This window comes from Doryrhamphus excisus, chromosome 10 (genome assembly GCF_030265055.1).
Source record: "Doryrhamphus excisus isolate RoL2022-K1 chromosome 10, RoL_Dexc_1.0, whole genome shotgun sequence".
NCBI lineage: Eukaryota > Metazoa > Chordata > Actinopteri > Syngnathiformes > Syngnathidae > Doryrhamphus > Doryrhamphus excisus.
The window spans coordinates 16,925,594-16,950,465 of NC_080475.1; the positions used below are offsets into that span (position 1 = coordinate 16,925,594).

General features: G+C 40.7%; 1 protein-coding gene across 3 annotated transcripts in view; it reads left to right on the forward strand.

The window, feature by feature from the left end:
• LOC131137077 (contactin-3-like) overlaps window positions 1–24,872 on the forward strand; it is a 42,610-nt gene that overhangs the window by 1,079 nt on the left and 16,659 nt on the right. For all 3 annotated transcript variants that reach the window (XR_009131844.1, XM_058084604.1, XM_058084605.1), the window contains exons 2-14: window positions 5,642–5,781; window positions 6,348–6,483; window positions 9,660–9,835; window positions 11,649–11,744; window positions 11,810–12,013; window positions 12,691–12,793; window positions 13,419–13,603; window positions 14,392–14,528; window positions 15,831–15,960; window positions 17,215–17,365; window positions 17,602–17,729; window positions 20,398–20,567; window positions 21,973–22,090. Coding sequence is in view for 2 of the 3 variants with exons in the window: in XM_058084604.1 (XP_057940587.1) it covers window positions 5,727–5,781; window positions 6,348–6,483; window positions 9,660–9,835; window positions 11,649–11,744; window positions 11,810–12,013; window positions 12,691–12,793; window positions 13,419–13,603; window positions 14,392–14,528; window positions 15,831–15,960; window positions 17,215–17,365; window positions 17,602–17,729; window positions 20,398–20,567; window positions 21,973–22,090 (1,789 nt within the window). In the remaining variant the exon portion in view is untranslated. The remainder of the gene's footprint in view (window positions 1–5,641; window positions 5,782–6,347; window positions 6,484–9,659; window positions 9,836–11,648; window positions 11,745–11,809; window positions 12,014–12,690; window positions 12,794–13,418; window positions 13,604–14,391; window positions 14,529–15,830; window positions 15,961–17,214; window positions 17,366–17,601; window positions 17,730–20,397; window positions 20,568–21,972; window positions 22,091–24,872) is intronic.

Here is a 24,872-nt window from a genome sequence, read left to right on the forward strand (position 1 = left end):
ATTTATCAGGGCAAAGAGATATTTTTTATAAAAAAAAAATGCAAGTATTTCTGCAGAATTTTGAGTATTTCAGTCTAGGATAGAAACATTATTCATTATATTTTATACATTATATAAAACGTTATTGGCATGGGAAGTATTTTAAGTCTGGGATTACATTTTATAGTATTTATACGTTATAAGTATAAAATATTAAATGATTAAAATGTTGCATATGAAGCTCTAAGTACATATTGTAGGGTTCATGAAATCAATGTATTTAAAAAATGTATTTAAAGTATTTGAGTTGAGTGGTCAGCACGCACACCTCACAGCTAGGAGACCAGGGTTCAATCCCACCCTCGGCCATCTCTGCGTGGAGTTTGCATGTTCTCCCCGTGCATGCGTTGGTTTTCTCCGGGTATGTGCCCTGTGATTGGCTGGACACCAGTCCAGGGTGTACCCGGCCTCTCGCCCGAAGACAGCCGGGATTGGCTCCAGCACCCCCGCGACCCTCATGAGGAAAAGCGGTAGCAAATGAATGAATGAATGAATTCTAGCAGGGGTGCTCTGATCCATCGGCCACAGATCGTTATTGGCCGATGTCAGTGAAAAGGATGGTATCGACGTCGGCTGACAACACCGATCCCCCTCCACCGATCAGCTCCGCCCCCTTGCAGCATCCAGAACAAGCATGTCTGCCGTTTGTGGGACTTCCAGTCTTTGTGAGAGTGATATCAATTCTGCATCCTGCAAAACGTGCCTCTAAAATGTCTCACCAGGGTGGCGCTTTAAAAAGCTTAGATTGGGGGCGAGTACTTGGCAGGGTGTGAGGAGTTTGAGGCTCGCGATGTGATCTTCTGTCAGGCAGAGATTATAAAGCTCCGGTCCCAACCCGGTGTACTTGTGAGTGTGGGCAACATTTGGGGATGAGTACTGCCTCAGTACGGATTTGGGAGCATGCAGACACGATGTAGCACTTTTAGTGCAGGAGTAACTTTGGTTGTGTGCAAGACTGCATCTTCGGAATCTGCATGATTTGTGACGCGCGTGTGGTGTATTATGAGTGAGCGTATGACTGAGGCCTTGTGCACACCCATATCACTCTGATATTGTATCTTCTATACCCGGGCACAGAAGAACTGTGAAGCTTTACTTTGTAAAAGTAGAAAAAAAACCTTGGTGACCCCAATATAGCCAGTAGTACATTTAAATATTTACACTGCATGTATGCTATTGGTATCAGTATCGGCCGATTTCACTAATGGTTTATCGGTATCAGCAGCATAAAATCCTAATCGGAACATCCCTACATTGTAGGATTGAAATCTTTCATGTACTTCATTCTATGTGTCATGTGTATGAAATGTCATGTATTTTACATATTTAAGTACTATCGTATTGTGGTGTATTAGATTGTCCTGGTATACCTTATTAAGAGTCCACTGAGTGTTTCTATAAATGGACAGAAAAAAACCCAATCATCCTGATTAGAGTGCCGCGGGTGGGTTGGCAGTATGCATTAATAGATACAGTTAGTAAAAACACGGTCACACACATTCACGAGGGAATTGTGTACTGGTATGCCACCATGTCAGCTGAAATAGCTGTGATGAATGCAGCTTAGGCCTTCAAAGTAAGTAGACTCCCACTCTTCCAGCTGCACTGTCTGTTCAAGCGTCAATCTGCTTGGATGCTAGGGTGTGATGGAGGAGGTAGATGTCAGGATTTTTATTTTTTTGTACAATGTCAGTTAAATCCTGCAATGAAAGGTATACGCTCCTTGGCGGAAAGTGATTCACGCTGTGAAGCTTTCACACCATCTTGCATTGCCATCATCGTTAGCACCATTATTCGGTGCAAGCTCAGAATGTACGGCCACATACAAGCTGCCTGTGTGTTGTAAAAACAGCTCATAGCCCACATGTGTGACACTTACCAGCTGCTGGCTAATGTCAGTCACAGTTTTATATGTGCATTTGCCTTATTAAAGAGAGGCCCACATTGTTGATAAAAGGTGCCAAGCACGTCAAACACCCACTCCAAATGCACACTGCAACATGCAAAGTAGACAGGAGTGTGTTACCCAGTGTGCCTTCCACTCACCAATCCTCAGTCTGGGTGCCAGTATTTTTGTACAATGCAGTCCTATCACTGAGCTATGGCATGCAGGACTCTTCACAGGGAGAAAGCATAAAAATCCAATTTGGCTGACTATGTGGAGGAGAAAAAGGCCAGAGCACACATGAAAGGTGGTGACGAAAATCATGGGAAATGGTCTTTCCCTTGTATAGTGCTTTTCCACCTCCAAGGCGCTTAGAGACTGTTAGCACATTTACCCACTGATGGTGCAGCATCAGGAGCAACTGGGTGTTCAGTATCTTGCCCAAGGATACGACAGGATCCAACTCACAAGCTTCAGGTTGGGAGTCGACCACTGTACCAAATGAGTCACACCGTCCCCGAAATCATGGCCGCCGCTCCACGTGTCTGATTTGACATCCAAGGCAGCTGACAAACAATTAGACCCTCTATAAGTAGCGCTCTGAACCAGGCTCTCTTGGGATTAGACCACAAATGAGCTGCACATCACGACTTATGTCTTCTAAATGGAAAGTGAGTGTATGTGTGGAGGCACGGCGGTGATGGTGTGTGTGTGTGACATTTAGCAGATTGGTGTTGATATCAATCTGTGGCCTTAATACATCCTGAAACCCTCCTGAAGACATTCATTCATTGTGGGTGAACCAGCACATCTTCACGCTTGTTTCCACTCTCTGGTGTTTTTATACTGTGAAAAAATAGGTGGGGCATCAACTAAGGATACATAGCAGGAAATTCACAGTACCGTTGTCCCTCGGAATTCTGATTTATGAATGGAATGTGGAGGGACGACAGTATTCCTTCACTTTCTGAGATGTTGTTTTTAAAAGTTCAAAATACACATAAACAAAATACACAAAAAGCTTTCTAGTTCTTCCAGAATCTGCACCTATTCAACTGTATTTCTTTGGATTTTGTGGTCTATTTTAATGTATTCCAATCATGTGCCAGGAATTTCATGTTTTCCAGGCATTACTCCGCTGTAGTTGGTCACAATCGTGAGTGCTTAAAAAGACGTCTGGTTTGTGCTGCTAGCTGTGGACAGTTAAGTAGAGTTTGGCTTCTCAAAACAACATACGTTGAAAAGCATAATACATTTGCATCACAAAAATGCCTACAACAAAAAATCAGACCTTACAAATTGCCGTCGTATCCACTCTTTCCCTCCTTGTTTGCAATATTCATTGAACCTCTTGCAGCCACAAAATGACATGTTAATATTAAATAGATTCATCATAAAATAAGTCTTTATGCTGATTTCCTAAAAAAATTCACACTCCTCACTTTTTAAATCTATTTCTCTCATCAATAATTTTAGCACCTTTTCAGACTACCCCATTAGCTGGTGTAAATCCTCAGTATTGCCCATTAATTTTTTTTTCCTGAGCACCACCTCTATACACTGTGCTGTGGGAATATCAGGTATTTGGGTATTAACATTTCCTCCAACCTGTCAGACCCTGGAATAAATAAATTGTGAAAGCAATCCCACCATTGATCAGTTGTTTAAAATATCTGCCAGTCAAACATTATCCAAACTATATTGTTCCATTCTCCCTGCTGAAACAAATCAAAAGGATTCTATTAGAATTAGTACAGGGAATTGTGCATAACTAATCTTAAGGACCATAGCTACCTGGAATGTAAAAACACATCAACGAAACACAGCAGAACAGACTTACTTCCCCCACTAAACAAAAGATGACTTCACATTTGATGAATCCTATTTGCCTCAGTCGGTGCTTCTGTTTTGATTAGCAGCTACGTTCCAATAGGGACACTCTTAAGTATTTGTTGGAATTATTATCCAAAAACAGAAATTTGATTTGAGGTTCTTATTTGTTTGAAAAAAGATGACTCCACCAGCGATGAATTAAGACGGCACACCAATTAGTCCATTTTTTATAAAAGACAAAAAAGGCAGCCTCTGCCTCTGGACATCTTGAGTCACCACTATGCCCACTAAGAGCAGAAACGTGTGTTTCTTCGTCCACTCACTCACTTTAACGCAGTGTGCACATTTTTTTGTTGTGGGCATGTGTGTGTGTTTGACATTTCATAATTGCATCATTACTCACTCCATCTCTCCTTCCCTCCCTCCTGCCATAAGGAAGCACACGGCAATTTGCAAACACATGCTTCAAGCAGACAGACACTTGTCCTTGATTAAGGACCCTGGTGGAATGGCTTCTTCATGGGCCTGTCCAGGTCTATAGCAAGATGTGGGTAGACACACACCACTGTGGGTGCATCTAATTGATTGGATAGCACCCAATTCTAAGTTCGAAGTCTTTTCAGGCTGCCAGAAAGTGAATTGTCCAAGTGAAGGATGAGCTGGGCTGACGGTGGCTCCCCTAATAGTGTAACATTACCTCTGATCCTATACGCCTGTGCTGTCACCCTCTATGGTTGGATTCACTCTGCAGTGTCCAATTTAGTGCCTACAGTATATGTAGTTTGATGACCATCTACTGCTGTGGTGTCCAAAGTGGGGCCCAGGGTCATTTGTGGCCCGGTCTTTCATTGACCCATATTGTAGGAATAAAATGTAAAAAAAGAAAGAAAAAGCTGAAAAAGTGGCACTCATATACTTAGATTTTTCAATATGCCACCCTCGTTGGGGAAAGTTTTGTACACCCTTGATCTACTGTGTTGACCATAAGTAGACCACATTGGGGGGTAGAGATACGCCATGGTTATATGAGTTGGCTAATGTAAAGGATGTATGTAAGCCTGAAATACTAACATGGCTCACCTCTAGCTCTGTTTGGACCACCGACATCCCAAGGTGCCCCCCATTGCACACACTTCCCTAATATGCCTTTTATGCCTTTTCAACTCAGACAGGCGTTACATTTTCACTTGTGGGTACCGTGACAGCAACCTGAGTTGGGAATATGCTCATGACATTCAGAGCCTAAGTAGCTCAGTTGTAACCCTGTTTACCTTAGGTACTGTTGCACAGAGCAACAGTAAATGAATGTACCTATTTTCGATCATGTAGTATGGCATTCATCTTATACTACTGCAAAAATCAAACTGAATTCAACTGAATCACAATGTGCAGTCGTCCCTCGCTACATCGCGGTTGGAATATTTCTCCCTCACACAGTGCAGTTATTCAAAAAGGAGTTAATGAATGAATGGTTGCTATTTGTGGTTGACCGTGGACTATTATTCCGTGTGGCAGTGGTATATCTTTGCCTGCTTATTTTGTCCTCCTTCCTTACTTAAACTCATGCTAAAATATTACAATAGGTTGCTGTATGCACCCTGCAATCTTAAACTTGTTAAATAACGTACATGGAGCATATTTTTTTCAAGACAGTGGGCACGATTGTGCATCTTTTTTTTTGGTCCACAGACAGTTTTTTGGCTGGTTATATAAAGTCAGTAGGACAACTGTTTGTAGTACCCAATGTGGTACAGTCAAAAAGGCTGATACATTATTAGACACATTATTATTATGTACGCTTCCTATTGAAACACATGACACTGTTAGCATCACCTGGAGCAGCTGAGTTTGGAATTTTAAAGCAAAATGTTCTCTTTGAAACAGGTCAAGTGCACCTTCTCTACTCGGATCACAAGGGCTATTTAAAATCTTATTGGATGAAAGTCTCATTTGCCCTTGCTTGCCAAAGATGACGTTGCCATGGAAACAGCTTCTACTGTTATCGATCATTGAGTGTTTGTCAGGTAAGCCACAATTTTATTTCATACATACTTTCACAAGAGTAATGGTTCTCCCCCATTTCGACATTTACGGGTATGGGGAGGATGCTGAGGAGATGAAAATGATGTGACTGTGACTGTGAAGAATGGCTGACTTGGTTTGAAAGGGGAAAAAGTCGTTGGTATTGACTCACAACACCCACTGATCTTCTCCCCACTCCTCCTTCATTTAGCTGATGAACAGACATTTGCTGTTGTACTCCTGTAATATTAGAAGAAAATGACCTCCATATTTACAACGATTTGAAGATCCACAAATAACGATATAATACTCACCCCATCTCTTACCAAGGAAACTCATTGAAGCCGCTTGTATCCACAATCTCATTCTTTTGCTCACGACCCAAAGCTGATTGATCGAGCGGTAAATGGAGGTCTTTGTTTATTAAGTTAACCGCATCATTGTTTAAGTCGCAAGGTTCATTGTGCGTGAAAAAAGTAGTGGCTTATCGTCCAGAAATGACGATAATTTGTTGTCCCACACAAATAAAACCATGCCCATGACCACAGTCTGTCCCTGCTACTCACAGATAGTCTGGACAGTGGCTTGTACCATGGTCCAAGATGGAGGATGGAACCGGGTGACCTTTTTATCCCAGTAGATTCCATCGAAGAAGAGGCCACGCTGACGTGCGACACCAAGGGTACCCCACCCCCTCAGTACAGGTAGAAGCGTAGCTATTCCTTATCTTGTACATTTGTGAAACTCAAGCCAACGTCCTGTGTTGAAACGGGATTAAAAACATTTTCATTTGCTGCATGCGCCTAGCGATTGGAGTGGAATGCTCCCTCTCTCTACATTGCACCGCATCGTGGGGATGGTTCATCTGCACTCGGCTTGAGCGTGCTCAGAACTTCATTTGTGCTCCGTTCACCCGGGAATCATTTACAAGATAAACTCAAATATCAGATTGAATGTTTAAATTCTTCATAAAGGAATGTCATTATTTTCAACAGCTGAGTTTCTCCGGGGTCCTACTTCATTGTGAGACCTGTAATTGGTATAAAAGAATGCACTTGTCTCCTTTTATCTGTTTTTCTCTTCACTTTTCCACCACTGGCAATAATAATTCAAGAAACCATGCAAGCAGTTTGCAAAATACAAGTCTTGAACGAGTCATGTTGTGTTAACTTGTTATTATATTATATATACGGTTGTAAAGACATCACCGTTATGTCTACCTATTTCTACCTAAAGGATGCCTTATCCAAGCACCAGCACAGACAGACCAAGCGCTTCAGTCACGTCTTTACTAATTCATATTGAGTAACTTACCACCAATCTGTGTCATGTCTTGCCAGATAGTATCTTAGAGACACGTGTAGAGTGTCGGAATGATCAGCTCCACGAGACCCGGGCAGGTTTCCCAGACGCCAGTTGTCTCTGAGCAGCACTGATTATAAGCGTTGTTGTTCCATTGGGCATTGAATTACTGCAGCACAGATGAGCTTAATGATAGCAGCACCGGTTATGTCGGCTCATTATTTCTCCCTCCATGCCCAAGACCAGGTATCTCTATGTGGTGATGAAAGGTTAGCTGAGCACATTTTGACGCGGTGTCTTGTCAAGCTGGCTGTGCAGGATTCTGCACGCCCGCAGCACCTCTCTGCTTCCTCTCTTGAAGTGTAAATGGGCTCCATCGCCCCGCGTCCCTTTTCGTCTATCTTCCTTTCCTGCGACAGTCCTGCCGCTCAGGCAGCAGGATGAAGTTTCCCATGTAGAAATACTGCAGTGACAATTCTCTCAGCACAACTTGCACAGGAGGGCGTCTTAAAGTTGAGTTTAGTGAGTTTAGGTCTTAAGTCGGGTTGTGTTCGATCGGCATATGTGATATCAAAATCTGACGCCTCTAATGAGAATTAAGCTACATGGACGTGACGTACGTGATACATGTATTTTATTCCCCAATCAAATACAGGGCAGAGAAGCTGAATGTGACATAATTATTCTTGCTGAAAAGTCATAAGGTGAGTGTCTGAGTGGGCGTATGTGACGCACCAGAATATGATCACCACACATCACTGATCTAAATCCACAGAATAGAGTCCCTTAAGAGTGCCTTGAATATGGCAGTAAGCGCTCATCGATGTTGTGGATTTATTCTTAGACAATATTTTCAAGGTTATAAACTAGACGAGACTGAAAAGCTTTTGCAGAGTTTGCCAGTATGTCCTCCACGCCTTCCATTTCCTGTTAAAGAAGGCACAATAGAGCAATGTGGCTACGGAAAGACAACTTATTTTATCCACTTTGAAACAAAATTGAAGGGAACGGTCTTGAATGTGCTCTGTCCTTCAAGGCGTTAGTAGTCTATTTTTTTTATAGCATTTCAATGAGATACAGTACATGGCAAAAATGAGTGCACTGTGAACTTAATTAGACTTTTGGATTTATTTGAATCAGTTAAAGTTCTTCTTTTACTCAGTTTGTACCATGCTACGATAGTTTTGCATTTCTGCTGAATGTGAAAATGATGCCAAGGCAGGTTAAAAATAGAACAAAAGGCGTTCCTGTAACATCAGACGCATATCTCTTGCCAGATGCTAATGTTTGGCCATAAGGAGAAGTCAAAATGTCACCTTATTTCAGTATAATGTGTCAGGACAGTGGCAATCAGGGTTGAGACTGAAGCTAATATCTGGGATGCCTTCTAAAACCTTTGTCTTCTGTTCCTCCTAAATAACAGAGGACAGCCTTGTGTATGATATGCTAAGATTAATATTTCATGGCCCCTGTGGGGAAACACGGATTGTTTCGGCAGCAGGCAGCGGCAGCGGCAGCAGAAAGACACAGTGGATGAAAATGGACTAAGTGGATAGAACCATATGCCTTAATAAAATGTTCCCATTATGTTTTGAACTAAAACAGTACACTGTTAGCCTAACTGATGCATAGAATAGATTCATGGGGAAAAGTGGTATAGTAAATATTTAAAAGACCAATACGCCGGAATATGACCTTAAAATAATGATGTCAGGCCTGTATAAGGAGGATAGTGTCGCTGTCGTTGCCATGGCAACTCTGGATCACCTTCGTCTGTTTATAATATTGCTGGACCAGGATGCCTCTCGTGTTGACTTTGCACTTGAGTTATCATTTCAATGACTATATTCATTCCCTTACTTGTCACCAGTGTCCAAGCGGAAAGCTCAATACTCTAATATTATGTGTAGGAAAATTAAAGTGCTATCATAATTCATCAAAACTCAAACAGAAATGACATTTTGACCATGTTGAGATCCTTGGTATCATTATTAACACAAAATGGGAACATTTTCAAGCTTAAAGCCTCCTATTTTTACGGTCGGCCCTGTCCAGGAATTACTGTATGGTTATGAGAATAAAAGTGTTATTTTATAAGAATGCAATAAAAATTAAATTGTGTATTTTTTCAAGTTGTATCATTAGATTTTGACATCAACATGGCTCTACATTAACATTCTCTATGTATACATTTGAAATATTCGCTCATACTCTTTGTCGACTTTCAACTGGGAGAGACAAAGTAAAACAATAAAAAAACGGGCAGCCATTGATAGGAAATCCACTGTAAGCTTGTGGTGCTGCAACAAAAAGCCACTTTAGGCCACTCAAGCTAAGAAGTTCCATAGCTTGCTTTTAGAAAGTCTGAAGTCTCTGCTTGCAGAATGAATGATCACAGTTACAACCTTTAGCATCACTCTGCCTATTTCAACCTGCTAGTGAGTGCATATTTAGGCTATATTATCTGTACCTTAAGTGAGGTGTCTCGGTCACTCATCATCTATTAGAGCACCTTGCTTGCTTGAAGGAAATGGACGGCCCATTTTGCCAGGGACTGATGGTGTATTTGCCCCCACAGATGGTCGCTGAACGGGACTTTCATAAATCTGAGCCTGGATCGACGGCGGCGTCTGTCAGGGGGCAACCTCATTATAAGCAGCCTGGACCGCTACCAGGATGTAGGCGTGTATCAGTGCATGGCCTACAACATTGCAGGAGCCATCCTCAGCAGGAGAGCCCATCTCAAGTTTGCCTGTAAGTCACTCCTTGTCACTTTGTGTCACTCATCACAGAGATGGCATGTCAGCAAAGTCAGGGAATAACATGGACACACACCCAGCAATTATTTGCAATATTTAGCAGATTGCCACTGCCTCAGTGTGAAAGTGCATTAAAAGTTAACGTGTGTGCGTGGGGTTGAGTGTAAAACCTCTAAATGGTCACTGCAAGAGAGAACGTCAGCACTTGGAAACAATCTGGTTGACTTGTTTACTGAATTCACCATGTGTTGTTTTGTGTGACAGTCAGAGACAAATATAGCAACAGTCAAATACCCAGTGTTTGAATAAAGGGAAGAAATGCAAATGAGTAAAAGGTACATGGAAATGCTGTGTTTTACACAATATGCAATCTGATTGTGTTCCTCACACTACTCATTAAGAGCTCCTCTCATGCAGATCACCTATGCTTGAGGCATACAGCCATGCACAATCGGTTCCAATCAGTAAGCTCTTAAGACATCCACTGCTGAGATTCATGCTGCACAAAATAAGGAAAGATAAATGGAAATGTCTCAACCGTTTTTACAGACACAATGCTGTTGTTCGAACTTCTTAAGCGACACATTCGAGCTCACCGAAGAGTCTTCAATGCATCTACATTGTGTTGTTACAATTAATCCACTGCTGCTAGCTTCAAGGATTACGAAAATGTTTCAATTTGGAGGTTGGCAGACCACCAAATGTTTAACAACATGGTGGTTGTAAAAACACGTTCCAGGAAGTTCAACTTTAGCATGGGTTCTTTCTATCTGTTTAGACTGTAAAAATACAGTCGAATAGCAATACAATAGCATGCACTGGCATTCCTGGGAGAGTCTGAATACAAAATTAATATAATGAATGGAAAATAAGATTTAAACTAGAAATGTACAAATGTAACCGTTGCAGTTTGAACGTTCAATTGGAATTTTGGATTTCATTTTGGACAATAAAACTGATTCTGAGGATAAAAATGAAAAAATATCCACGCTTGCATGTGTTGATTGTGCAGTATGCTATATAAAAATGCATAGAAAGAAAAAGATGTTCATATCCCAATTTACAAAAACATCTAGTTAGACAGATATATTAATACTCACACTTCGTATTAGTCAGTCATGGGTTTGGTTGGACCTATTTTGTTCTTAAATCTTTTAAAAACAAATGTGCTTGTGCACAAATAAATAAATAATTGTACAAGCTACAAGACATGTCAACATTGCATAATATAGTTTCATATAGTATAGCACAACATTCCATTGCTGCCTCTGCCCACTAGAGGGAGCCGGGGGAGCCCAGTGGGTGGCTGACATTATTGCAGCGCACCTATGAATGCATTGCTTAGACGCAATGTATTATGGGAAAAGGTTTCGAGTTTTTTGTTAAGTTGATTGTTAAGTTGATGTGTGATGAGTTTAGCTTAAGTTAGATGACACCATGAGTCAGACTGTTATGTTGTATGTTGGTAAATATTATCTCCTATTATCTCCTCCTGTGACTTCCAGTGGATTGAGTTGACAGACAATCCCAAAGGTTTTGTATGTTTAATGTGAGTGGCGTGTTGTCTCACCTTGTTTGACAGTACTTGAATGTGCCTTCTAACTTTGAATACCTTTAGCACTAAGAGTAGAACGTTACTAGTAGTAGCTACGTTACTCTTTGTGTGCTAATGTTTTCTCAATAATGCTTTCTGATGGACTTATCAGTGTGCTGTTCAAAACCTCTACCCAATCTCTGTTCCACTCGTAGAGTCCAAGTGGGATCCAGTGGTGACTTCTCAGTCTTTTGTTTTTTTTTTCCACTTCCAGACTTGGATCATTTCAAAGTCCACACCAGAAGCGCAGTATCGGTCCGAGAGGGACAAGGAGTGGTGTTGCTTTGTGGAACGCCCACTTCCTCAGGAGGTGAAAACATCAAATCATCTTGCTGGAAAATATTGCATAACACCTGATTTCCCCCCACCCCCCAGATCTTACTTATGCATGGGTCTTCAATGAGTACCCATACTTCGTCCAGCAAGACAATCGGCGTTTTGTCTCTCAGCAAACAGGGAACCTTTACATCGCCAAGGTGGAGTCCTCCGATGTGGGCAACTACACTTGTGTTGTGATGAACAGCATCACAAAGGGCAAAGTTCACAGCTCACCTACATCTCTCATACTCAGGACAGACGGTGAGAAAGCAGCGGTCGTGATGTGGCCAATTTGGTTGTCAGTGTGATTTTATTATTCGTCCTTCCTTTCAAGGCTGGCTTTAATTACCAGAACTAGCGGGAGAGCGTTGTGTGTGCTGTGGTCTTAGTTCAGTCACTGAGTGCTAATGCCTTTAAATAAATAGTTGCTTGTCCATGTAGGACAGGAAAACAATGAGTGCCAAGCTCTTCTTTGCTCACTGACCCTACTTTAAAAGCTCTCCCTGGAGAATTTACAGCCCCTGTTCTTTGGTTTGCACTTTAGTAAAAATAGAGCCTAAAGATCTCCTTTGAAATGAATTAAACATAAGCCATACATCACTGAACCATTACATTGAGTGTTCCAGTGGTTCCACTAGTTAGTTTCCACCCATTGCACATGTCTTTTTGTAACTTTCAATTCCATCGCAAGTTTAAAACCGACGCAACGTCCAGCATTCAATATCCATTCCAGTCATGGTTTCAATTATCCCTTTGTTACATTTGCTGCCTTGTTGTAAAGTGACCTTCTGTATTGTGGTCATCCATTAGAGAAGGTTTACGTGGCTTTTATAATCCACCTTCTGTTTGTGATTGTATTTGTGGTAACATAATGCAACCCATATTCCTTGTAAAATGTGAATCATGGAAGAATGACACCTCCTGCGTTCTCTTTATAGGAGTGATGGGCGAATATGAACCGAAAATAGAAGTTAATTTCCCAGACAATGTACCTGCTGCAAAAGGATCAACAGTTACGCTGGAGTGTTTCGCTCTTGGGAAGTAAGCTGAAGCACGTTTTCAATCTTGGTGCTGCGTATTCGACAATTAATATGAGCTACCAACGGACGTACCTATTTTCATGCTCAAGCTCTCTGTTCCATTTACATAACTGACTCATGTATTAATCAAGCTATTGCGATATTGTTATTGTAGAAACAAACACAAAAAACTGTACCTATCTGCTGGACTAACACAATGCCTCGCTAGCCGCACAGACGGAAGAGTGGATACCTAGCTCTCAATTTTGCTACAAAGACTCAACAAAAGGCTTGTTTGCTGTCAGCATTTTTTAGCCGAGGACTGGAGCACAAGTCTTGTGTGCATTGTGAGCAAGCTTATACCAATTTGCTTTGGGAATAAATATGTGTTGATGTTTCACATAAGGATTGTGAATGATGGGCAAAATTCCAAAAAGTGCAGCTCCATTTTAAGCCTTCATCGTACTGAAAGCGTATAATGTGAATCCGTTTTGTTTGTTTGTTTTTTTATGGATTCTATCCCCTCCTCTGCAAAAAAGGTTGTCAGGTCTGCCAAAAACTTTATTGCAAGGTTATTAAACACGTGTGTATCCTGAGCAATAATCTCAACCCTTCTGAGGAACTTAAATGTGAATTTCTCCTAACAGTCCTGTCCCAGAGATCACCTGGAAGAGGGCGAATGGCGTTCCATTCCCTAGCAAAGTCAAAATGAAGTATGCCAATGCTGTGCTGGAGATCCCCAGCTTCCAGCAGGAGGATGCGGGAGGATACGAGTGTGTGGCGGAGAATAAGATGGGCAAGAACACAGCCACTGGTCGACTGCTTTTCTATGGTTTGTTTAGTTCCTGTATTCATTATCACATTACAGTAAACATCAACTGCTTGTACTCTTTCTTTAAATCATTCATTTGAATGCATTGTTTGAATTCCTTACTCAATCCTTTCCAGAATGTGATTCCACATACTCAAATGCTGATGGTTTTTAGTGTTGTTGTCACATATCAGTGTTCACATAAAAGTTGTATTTTCTTGTGGTCGTACTTATCTTCTCTCCATGAGAAGAATTGTATTGTATAGCATGTTATTCCTTGAAAATTTACTAGCTAAACACATTTTAAGAATTGTGATTTTAGGAATACCAGAGAGAGCACGGAGTGATTTCTGAATCAGGACAAATTTAGCCTTATTCAGTATCGAGGTATTTCTCGCCATTGGGTCTCTTATGTGGATAAGTAGAGTACATTATTAGAAAAAGCTGGGTGTAAAATGAGACTGATTGTTGTGTAATTGTCTTGGTTTTATTTTTTCATATTGTGCCTGACTGAGATAAAGTCAAGAATTCTAATTTGGTGATGTAATGACAGTAGTAAAACCCGTTTTTACAGACAGTCAGAACAGATATTGCCATCTTCTCAGAGAAAAAGCCCTGCTGGGTTTAATTTTATGCCACTTACAGCCGTTTTGTGCTTGTGAATTGGAAAAGACAAAGTGAGTTGTTCTAATACTGTATTCATGGAAATTTCCTGAAAAGTCGTAACTATGTGAGAGCTAATATGCACAGAACGTGGTGATGTAATGGAGCCTAATCCAAACCTGTGCCTCGTGTTTGTGTTCCCCCAGCCAAGCCTCAGTGGATTCAGACCATGAAGGACACGGCCTTGGCGATAGAGGAGAATTTGGACTGGGAGTGTCGAGCCAGTGGCAAACCCAAACCCCTTTACACGTGGCTGAAGAACGGCAAGCAGCTGATCTCCCAGGTAAATATGCCACCTGTCCTCACCGGTGTTTCCTTCTGAAGACTTCATCTTCACCTTTGATGCCTAGCGTCGAAGCGATTGCTGTCTTTCCAAGTGCAATTCAGGACGCGATGAAAGGAGACTATAAACATGTTACTGAGGTGAGCCAATAATGAGACGGTTCCCTGTCTTTACCCCAGCAGATCATACAGCAGCATGATCCTCGAGAGGTTGCTCCATTTCATATGAATGGACTCGCTTGCTGCTCTTCATTATTCACGGCGCATATTGAAGAGCCGTCTGATTAAGGGACAGTGAGCTTAATCTAGTTTGAGATAGGCTGCATGGAGCCGAACACCTTGATACTACAGCCTTTGCATCTTTGCATCTATTTATTGTGTGAACACTGAAAGCATTTTAACCAATTCCAACAAATCCAACATCAAAATGTTCAGCTCACCCAGGACAGGTTTGCTACCTTGTCAGGCTTTTCAAAATATTCCCGCATTTAGTGTGATTTCATGTTTTCGGTGGAAATGTTCCCATTAAAAATGAATGGACAAATAAAATGGTACTAGATTTATTTGGCATGCCTTACTACTACCCCCCCCCCCCCCGACCCCCAAATTGTGGCACAGTCGTAAAAGTTGTATAGCACAGCTGGTTGGTTCAATTGCTGATTTGAGCTCAAACTACCAACTTTAGCACATTTCCACAGCATTTCAGTCCAGCTTCAGTTTCCGAATGGCTCCTGCCTTCTTTCTAAATTTTGATTTTCGCACCTTTTGGAATCTTGTTAGTTTTCGTCAGCGTTTCAGAATTGAAAGAATTGACATTGCATCATCTAGAATAATCACCATGCTTGATTGTAGGGTACTCTTGGTACTCACTTGTGCTTCCAGCTATTTAATCAGTGGTGCTGAGTGGTGTGTGTGGAGTTTGTAACTACTATGCAAGCTTTACACTGACTACTCTACGTTATAGCCAGGTTTAATTTCTACTGTGTTGTCCCTTGATATATTTACTTCCGTAAGCCACTGTTTCACTCTACAATATTTCTGTGCATTTAAGCGAGTGGCGATGCTGGAAGCCGGACCAACCGACATACTATAAATCTTAGTTTACATGATGGTGAGACTTAGCTTGGAGCTATTTGGCAGACGCAAATGTGATTTATACCTACATTGATTCATTCCTGATTTGTAAATCCAGCGATTATGTCTTCTTCCCAATCCAATGCTTATTGATCTTGACCAGGGTCTGCTGAGCAAAGCAAAGGCTATCTTAAGTCTGAAGTAATAATGACTTTTCTATCCCTCACAGGATAGGATCCTCATGAAGGATGGAGCTCTGTCAGTGTCGGTGTTGACACTCTCCGATGCTGGAATGTACCAATGTGTGGCTGAGAACGAGCACAGCATTATATATTTTGCCGCTGAACTGATGGTTTTAGGTAGGTGACTTTTATCTCTCCCTTAAGCCTTCAAATTATTGTTGCTTCACCATTTTAAAGGTCATTTTAGTGACATTCTGAAAGGTTGTCTGGCTTAACAGATAATGGGGTCAGTGAGGATGTTTTGTGGAGGTCAAACACATTTAAAATATATCTTTTTATTTACCTGCCGGATGGAACCAGAAATGCCACAATAATACTGTTTTTTTAAATGTAGAGGTATAAAAATAAGGACAGCTCTTTCTATTTCTTTTATTCTTTTCTTCTATTTATTTATAATTTAATAATAATAATAATAATAATAATATAATAAATAATATATAATATATATATATATATAATATATATAATATAATAAATACATGTTTTATTTTTAATATTTGCAACTTAAAATAAAAATTTTAAATTTGTATTATTATCATCATTATTATTATTATTATTATTATTATTATTATTATTATTATTATTATTATTATTATTATTATTATTTATTACAGTGACGGGTTATTATTTTTATTGCTGACTTCTTCCGCCGCAGACCAGGGGCAGGCCGCTATGAGTTAACAAAATTTGTCCAATTTTAGCTGTAAAAGTGTAATACTCTCAGCTATATGTTCTCATGTCCCTTTTTTCAGGAGCAATTTAAACATCAGACCACAGCAAACTAAGAAATTTAATTTTACAATTTTGTTTTGATTTATGTCTGAATAAGACATCCGTTACAAGTTATGTTGCCAGCTGTCGTATGTTAAAAGTAGAAATACTTAGAAAGCAACTGGCGGGCCGGATTCAAACGCTTGGTGGGCCGCATGTGACCCCCGGGCTGTAGTTTGCCCACCTTTCCCTTACGGAAAAAAAATATATTGCAGTATATTGGCAAATATAATGCTATGTATTAGGAAATATATTTCCATATATGGGATCTTATGTTTATATTTTCCAATATATTGCAATATATGCATAGATCATATATGTGTATATATTGATACATATAAAATGTATCTTGCGATCAAAACCAAAAAGGCACTATATTTTTACATATATATATAGTTTTTTTTTTCAACATCAATCTGTGTATAATGTGATCTATCCCTCTTTGCTCCTTCATGTAGGCATGATCCAGTCTATATATCGATATCAACAAAATGGTTGATTTTGACATCGTGCTTAAAACAAATATGGATATTTTTAAAATATCAATAACGGCTGTTCTTGATTTCTGCAGTCCTAAGCCTGGTTACTGTTTCCCATCAGCCTCTCCCCCAGACTTCACAGGGAACATCCTCCGAGCTTTGCTGAAAGCCAAGGCAGGAAGTACCGTGACTTTGGAGTGTAAACCTCAAGCGTATCCCTTGGCCAGCATTTTATGGAAAAAAGGAAACTTTCCTATTCTCACCAACAACAGGTAAGCATTTTGGCGTTGAAGAAGCGCTGATTCAGTGTTGGATCAATGTTTAAGAAATTCTCTCAGTCTCTCATAAACCGCCAATAACGCTTATCCATGAATACATGAAGTGCTCATTGAACGAGCTCAAACCTCGGACTCCAATCCAGGCTCTTAGCTATATGTCATGATAAAATCACCTGGCATGGAGCGATGTTGGCTCAGAAACTGCTGTGTCTGCCGCTGCACTCCTATAGGATCACCCTTTCACCTGATGGGACACTGAGGCTTGCCAATGTGAGCAAATCGGATGCAGGCAGCTACACATGCTTCGCTCGTAATAGATTTGGCATGTCAAGTACGACTGGAAGGCTCCTTGTTACAGGTAAACTCTTCTTGATCGCCGAATGTTTGTGACTTACATGGATCTGGGGTCGCCATTCAGCCTTTGAAAAACTGAATAGTCCCGTCGTCCCAAAGTACTTTTTCCTGCATTAGCGTGAGGCGATCGGTACTCTCTTAGTAAAAATGAAATCTTTGATAGGTATGACTTGGAGACATCCGTTCCTTAGTGTTGCTTATGTCAACCTTTGATTTGTTGGATCCTCATCTTGGTGTGCCACCATCCATTTAAGTTCACATCCCATATTTTCCATCAAATTCAGAAATGTTTGCCTTCTAAACTATAGGGAAGCTCTCTAGCCGTACATAGAGGACATTTTCCAGCAATGCAGACAATAATGGGATGATTGTAAGTCGTATATAAAATGATGAATAATTCAGAGGAATAAAATAACAATGAGCATACAGTCCCTGACAAAAGTCTTGTCGCTTATCCAAGTTGTAGGAACAACAAATAATAACTTGACTTGTAGTTGCTCAATTGGAATCAGGAATGACTTATATGAAAGGCAAAGCCCTCTAGATTATGCTTTTTATATAAAAATAAAGTTTTGTACCATTCATTGAGTTTTATCATTTAATTAGGACATAAAGGTCAGATTTTGCTTGGACAAAAGTCTTGTCGCATACAAAAAAATGTAGAAATAATACATATACTTAATGTTGAATACACAAATATGCTACAATAACATTAGAACATAAAGTCATTGTACCTTGGAAAAAATAATTAATATTGTGTATGGCTTCCATGAGCTTGGAGGACTGCATCCATACGTCTTGGCAATGACTCAAATAACTCATCTGGAATGGCCAAGAAAGCAGTCTTGCAGGACTCCCAGAGTTCATCAGGATTTTTCGGCTTCATCTTCCAAGCCTCCTCCTTCATCTTACCCCAGACATGCTCAATAATGTTCATGTCTGGCGACTGGGCTGGCCAATCCTGGAGCACCTTGACCTTCTTGGCTTTCAGGAACTTGGATGTGGAGGCTGAAGTATGAGAAGGAGCGCCATCCTACTGCAGAATTTGCCCTTTCTTGTGGTTTGGAATGTAATGGACAGCGAGAATTTCTTGATATTTCAGGCTGTTGATGTTGCCATCCACTCTGCAGATCTGTCGCACACCCCCATACTGGATGTATCCCCAAACCATGATTTTTCCTCCACCAAACTTGACTGTTTTCTGGGTGAATCTTGGGTCCATGCGGGTTCCAACAGGTCTTCTGCAGTATTTGCGGCGATTGGGATGCAGTTCAATGGATGATTCGTCAGAAAAATCAACCTTCTGCCACTTTTCCACTGTCCATCCTTTCTGCAAGCTGTGGGCCTTGGCAAATGCAACACGATTTTTTTGTTGGCTGTTGATGGCAACATCATATCAAGAAATTCTCGCTGTCCATTACATTCCAAACCACAAGAAAGGGCAAATTCTGCAGTAGGATGGCGCTCCTTCTCATACTTCAGCCTCCACATCCAAGTTCCTGAAAGCCAAGAAGGTCAAGGTGCTCCAGGATTGGCCAGCCCAGTCGCCAGACATGAACATTATTGAGCATGTCTGGGGTAAGATGAAGGAGGAGGCTTGGAAGATGAAGCCGAAAAATCCTGATGAACTCTGGGAGTCCTGCAAGACTGCTTTCTTGGCCATTCCAGATGAGTTATTTGAGTCATTGCCAAGACGTATGGATGCAGTCCTCCAAGCTCATGGAAGCCATACACAATATTAATTATTTTTTCCAAGGTACAATGACTTTATGTTCTAATGTTATTGTAGCATATTTGTGTATTCAACATTAAGTATATGTATTATTTCTACATTTTTTTGTATGCGACAAGACTTTTGTCCAAGCAAAATCTGACCTTTATGTCCTAATTAAATGATAAAACTCAATGAATGGTACAAAACTTTATTTTTATATAAAAAGCATAATCTAGAGGGCTTTGCCTTTCATATAAGTCATTTCTGATTCCAATTGAGCAACTACAAGTCAAGTTATTATTTGTTGTTCCTACAACTTGGATAAGCGACAAGACTTTTGTCAGGGACTGTATACCCAGAGGCAGGCATACATTTTAAGAAGATAAATTGCCGTTTATTATCAACTCCTATAAAGTTGGGTTCGACAGCTAGCAGCACAACACCAAAGCACTTGACAGTGTGACCCACCACAGGGGAGTGGGCGTGCCTGGAGGCGGGCTGTGGGTAGAATTAAACAGACAATTTGTCACAGGAATCGCCAAATACAAACAAATATAGCTGGCATAGGTGCAGATTCTGGAAGATCTAGAAATCTTTCTGTGCTGGTTATTGTGTGTAGCTGCTCTATACGGTCGGAGTCCACAACTCAATACACAGGAAAAATGAGCATAATAGATCTCCTTCAATTTCATAAAGTTTTTATTGACACACAAAGTCGGACTTCCAAGAAGCATGGGCAGATTTTGGGAGCAGTGCACACACACACACACACACACACACACACTACTGTGAGACCGCTAAAACATATTTTTAATCGTTTCGAATGATTATGAAATGGGACCTTGAACATATATTGCTTGAGTACTAATTGGTATTTTGGGAGTTGTAAAATCAAACAGCCGAAAGGGTCTAAAATTCCAACATTCCACATTTATAAAGTATGTGTTCTTTGTGTCAGATCCAACCAGATTCACCCAAGGCCCAGCAGACATGGACATCATCGTGGGCGAGAGCATCGTGTTGCCCTGTCAGGTCACCAGCGACCCCGTCCTGGATGTTTCCTTCTCATGGGCTTTCAACGGACAGCTCATCGCTAATGACAACGGCCACTTCGAGCTGGTGGGCGGGGTGAGTGACTCTCAGAGCGCTTTGTCAGAATGTGTGAATGAGCGGTTGGCACCTTTTGCTTCACCTCATCCGTGCTGTTAGTTTGAAGAGAAAACTTGACATTGGCAAATATGAGCGTAATTAGTGTGATGCCACTCTTTACTGCTGTCTGCTTTAATGAGCCAATTTCAATGTATTTTATTTACTGTATTTTATTACTTACTTCTTTTAATAAATGTGTGTTTTTGTTCTTTCGTTTTCCTTTTCTTTCATCATTGCATCTATCTATTGTTACCGATAGTATACAGTAAATGTTATGTTGGAAACAAATAAAACAATGACCATAAGTTGCAATGAAATCTGTGGAGATTGAAAGAAATTAATTATTTTATGAAATGTGTGAAAATACACTTTTATATGATGCAGTTAGTTGCAGAAGTCTCAGTGAATCCGTTCGCCATTAACTTTGATGCTGTCTGCTGCACACAACAGAAAGCGGATACACATAATTAAAGGTGTCTTTAAAAGGAACGAAAGCATGGCAAAGCCCCAAATGACAGTATACTTTCAGAACACCCTCACAGGCTTCCAGATGAGTCATTCTTTGTGTGTGTGTGTGTGTGTTTTCTTATCTGAAAGGAGACTCCCTTCCCCAGAAATGCTTGAATGTCTCCAGCCCAAAGAGATTATCAACTTAACTTTGCTGCTCTAAGGAATCTAATTTCCATAATTAAACCATGCTGGCACCACTTCCACATTTTCTCTGCCGATGCCAAGTGAACAATTTCACCACTAATTCACCATTTGCTGCTTTGGGGTGTCCTCACAACCCCCCCCCCCCCCCCTTTTTTTTGTACAGCCCAGCAATCCTGCAATAGTGAAACATGCGGTGTACGAAACAAGTTTAAGATTACAACCTGCATACTGCAGTATATTGAGAGGGCTGTAATATTTGGCCATAACCATCTGCAGGCAGAGTGGTCCATCCAGCCACTGTGGAGGTGTACCTAATGTTGTGGCCAGTCAATGCGGCAGTCAGTCGGTATACTGCCAACTGAAAAGGAACCAAATTCTTATGTTGTAAGTAGTACACCTGTTTTATGATGACTTCATGGAATAAGACAAAAATATATTTCAATACCGTTCGTGCGACCCCTGATGCATAAGTGACTGATGTCACACATACAAGCCTGCGTACGACGTTACGAGACAAGTTTAAGTTTTTAGAGGCGAGCTGAAGAAACATATATTGATATAAATATATTATTATATACTATTATTTAAATATTAGATGTATTCAAAGCTAATAGTTTCAAAATCAAAAACTTTTCATTCCAAAATAAACATTCCCGGTTCCATCCGTCAATATGCTATCACTAGCGCTGTATATTCCACGCAACTTAAAGCTTTCTTTTCTCCTTGCCAGCGAGCTGCAGGCGATCTGATGATCAGGAATATTCAGCTGAACCACACGGGCAAATATATCTGTGTGGTGGACACAGATGTGGAGAGCCTCTCAGCCGTGGCCATATTGATCGTGAAAGGTAGGAGAACATCTCCACGGCTCTGAACTAGCTAATTAAGATGGGTTTCACAGAGCAGGGTCGTTTTGGAGGCCCTGGAAGGCAGGAAGTATATTAAAAAAAATGGAATCACCCCCAACTAACTTTTAAAAAGTGGCCAGAAATGTATCCAAAATGCTATTTATGTGCTCCGCATGGGAAAACTGTTGTGCAGCACAAAAGATAAAGCACAATGTATCTTACGGGAGACATTATCCATGCATGCTTCCCTCCGGGTGTGTATTGTTCACTCTGGCTTTTAAGCTTAAATATGTTTTATTGCAAGAGGCCCAATGGAGGAAGGAATTATGGACATTGTCATATCGATTACTCCCCAGGTTCACTCACTTGATGACAACACATACTGTACAACAAGCTTTTTATGCCAGCTTGTTTGTTATGGCCAATATTCTGTACGGTGATGTATTTGATAGTACTTACCATGCCTGTCTGGTCTCACTCATGCAGCATGGTTGTGTCCAAGGAGATCCCATTTGTCAGGAGCTACATCAAGATGAATAATATTCTGTAAAAAGTGTGTCATAATTTAGTTCCGAGTTTACGTTAAGAATGATTTCAATAATATCAGCTTTTTCTGTACGTTACAGAGGCTAGCGAGTTCCCACACAGGACACATAGGAGAGGGACAGGAAGTATAACTAGCCTTTGGTAAGCAAGGGTGCCAAGGTGAATGCAGAGTTTGAAAACCCTTTTCTGTCATTAAAACGGACGAGGAGACGTGGGCAAGACAAAAGGAGTGTGTTCAGTCGAGATCGGGCGGAACTACTAATGCTGCACTTAAAAATAAGGAACTTTAACAGCCTTAACGTGACACAAGAGACTGTTCAAACTCTTTATGAGCAGCCACAACAAAAAATAATCCATTCCAATAAAGACAGACCAAAATTCTATCCCAAGTAGAATACTGTAAGCTTTGAACTGGTGTGTTGGGTTGTGTTTGAAATCCCATCCTAGTCAAACAGACAGATGCTGTACAGTATGGTGGTAAGGAATTCCAGAGTCAGGATGCTGGAAGCACCTAATGCAGTCATCTTGAAGCAAGGAGGAGGGCAGCAGATGAGGAAGAGGGCACAGAGGGGCTATGAGGAGAGATCATGTCATCTCAGTACGAGGGAGTCAGGGCTTGAAGTTAAAACAAGGAGTTTATATTGAATATTCTTTTAGGACTGGGAGCCAGTGGAGCTGAAAGAGAATTGGTGTGGTATGGTTTGAAGATTTAGCACGGGTAATTATTCTGTCACTAGAGTTTGGAATGAGCTGTAATTGTTGGATGAGTTTCAGTGAAGACCGGTGAATTGTGAATTCCAATCAACAAAACAGGAAGTGACCAAAGCATCGATGAGAATTTCTGTTGAGAGTTGGAAGAGAGAAAGGTTTTTTTCTTAATAAAACAATTGCATGCACGACCCTGGTGTCAAGTGAAGAGAACCTTCCCTGTGACTCTGCATTATTTTTAAATCCTGCTCATGGCGGCTGTCACAGATGGGTCATTCCACGCATCAAACCGCTTCAAATGTTTGGCAGTAAAGCGAAAAACCTGTGGCAACCCAGCGATGTCATTTTAGATATTACTTTCCAATCCAGCGGCCAGCTGGTATCTTGTGTGGAAGGCCTGCTTTTGCTGTAAAGCTGTGACTGATACTTAGGATAGCAATAATGAAACAATTGCCACAAACAAGTCAACAAGACAGGTATAAAAAAATATTATGGTTTGGTGAGTAATTCATGAGATTTGTCTTTACCAACACTAGACAATTATACGTATGTGCAATTACAAGCAATAATAAGACTACTAACTCACTGCTAGCAATGGGAAAGGTTCTTGTTGTGGTATCCCAAACGTAATGTGGGTGGATCACGCGTCATATTTAAAAAAAGATCTCCATCATCCATCCATCACTATGACATTTGTCACTTGACTGATATATTCATGTCGGTCTGACCGCCGTCTCCATACACCCCGACAGTACTGCCAGCTTTGTTTACACATTGGCAGGCTACGGCATCTCCCAAGTGACACAAGAGAAAACAACCGCGCTAACTATAGTTAGCTTCAAATTAAGATGCAGGGTTCAATTCGTGTAAAAAAAAAAAAGCAGTTGCTTATGGTCCTGGAATAACATTCATAAAAAGCGTTTTCGTGCATTGCACAGATAGATAGATAGACTTCATTTATTGTCATTGCACAATTAACACAGCAGTGAACTTGCCAACGAAATGTCGTTGCCTGGCTCCCATATAAAAAATAATACATTTTAAATAGTATAATAAATATTAATAATAAATAATAATAAATATTAATATTATATTACAAATAAATAAATAATAATGTGGAGAATAAATAGATGACATCAAATATGAACAATGTACAGTAATTTGTACAAATAATTTAAATAATTTAGAATAAATAATAATAATTTAAAGTTTTGCGTGTGCGTGTGGGCAGGTAGTGAGGCTCATTTGGCATTTAGCAGTCTGAGACAAGTGACAGGGAAGGCAGGGAACGTCACCAGGAATTGAGGTTCGTGTATGCACAAAAGTATTTGGACACCCGGCCGTGACCCCAACAGAAAGTGAAACTGTCTTTCTGCAACTGGCCGAGTGTTTTGCTGCACTCTCGTCATGGCACTGAAGGCCGACCATCTTTCCTCTTGACATTGCAGACAATGGGTATGTTTTAGATACCACTCGAGGAAGTACTCCACAAACATGTTTTGTGGCACATTGGCTGTGGAGAAGGTCA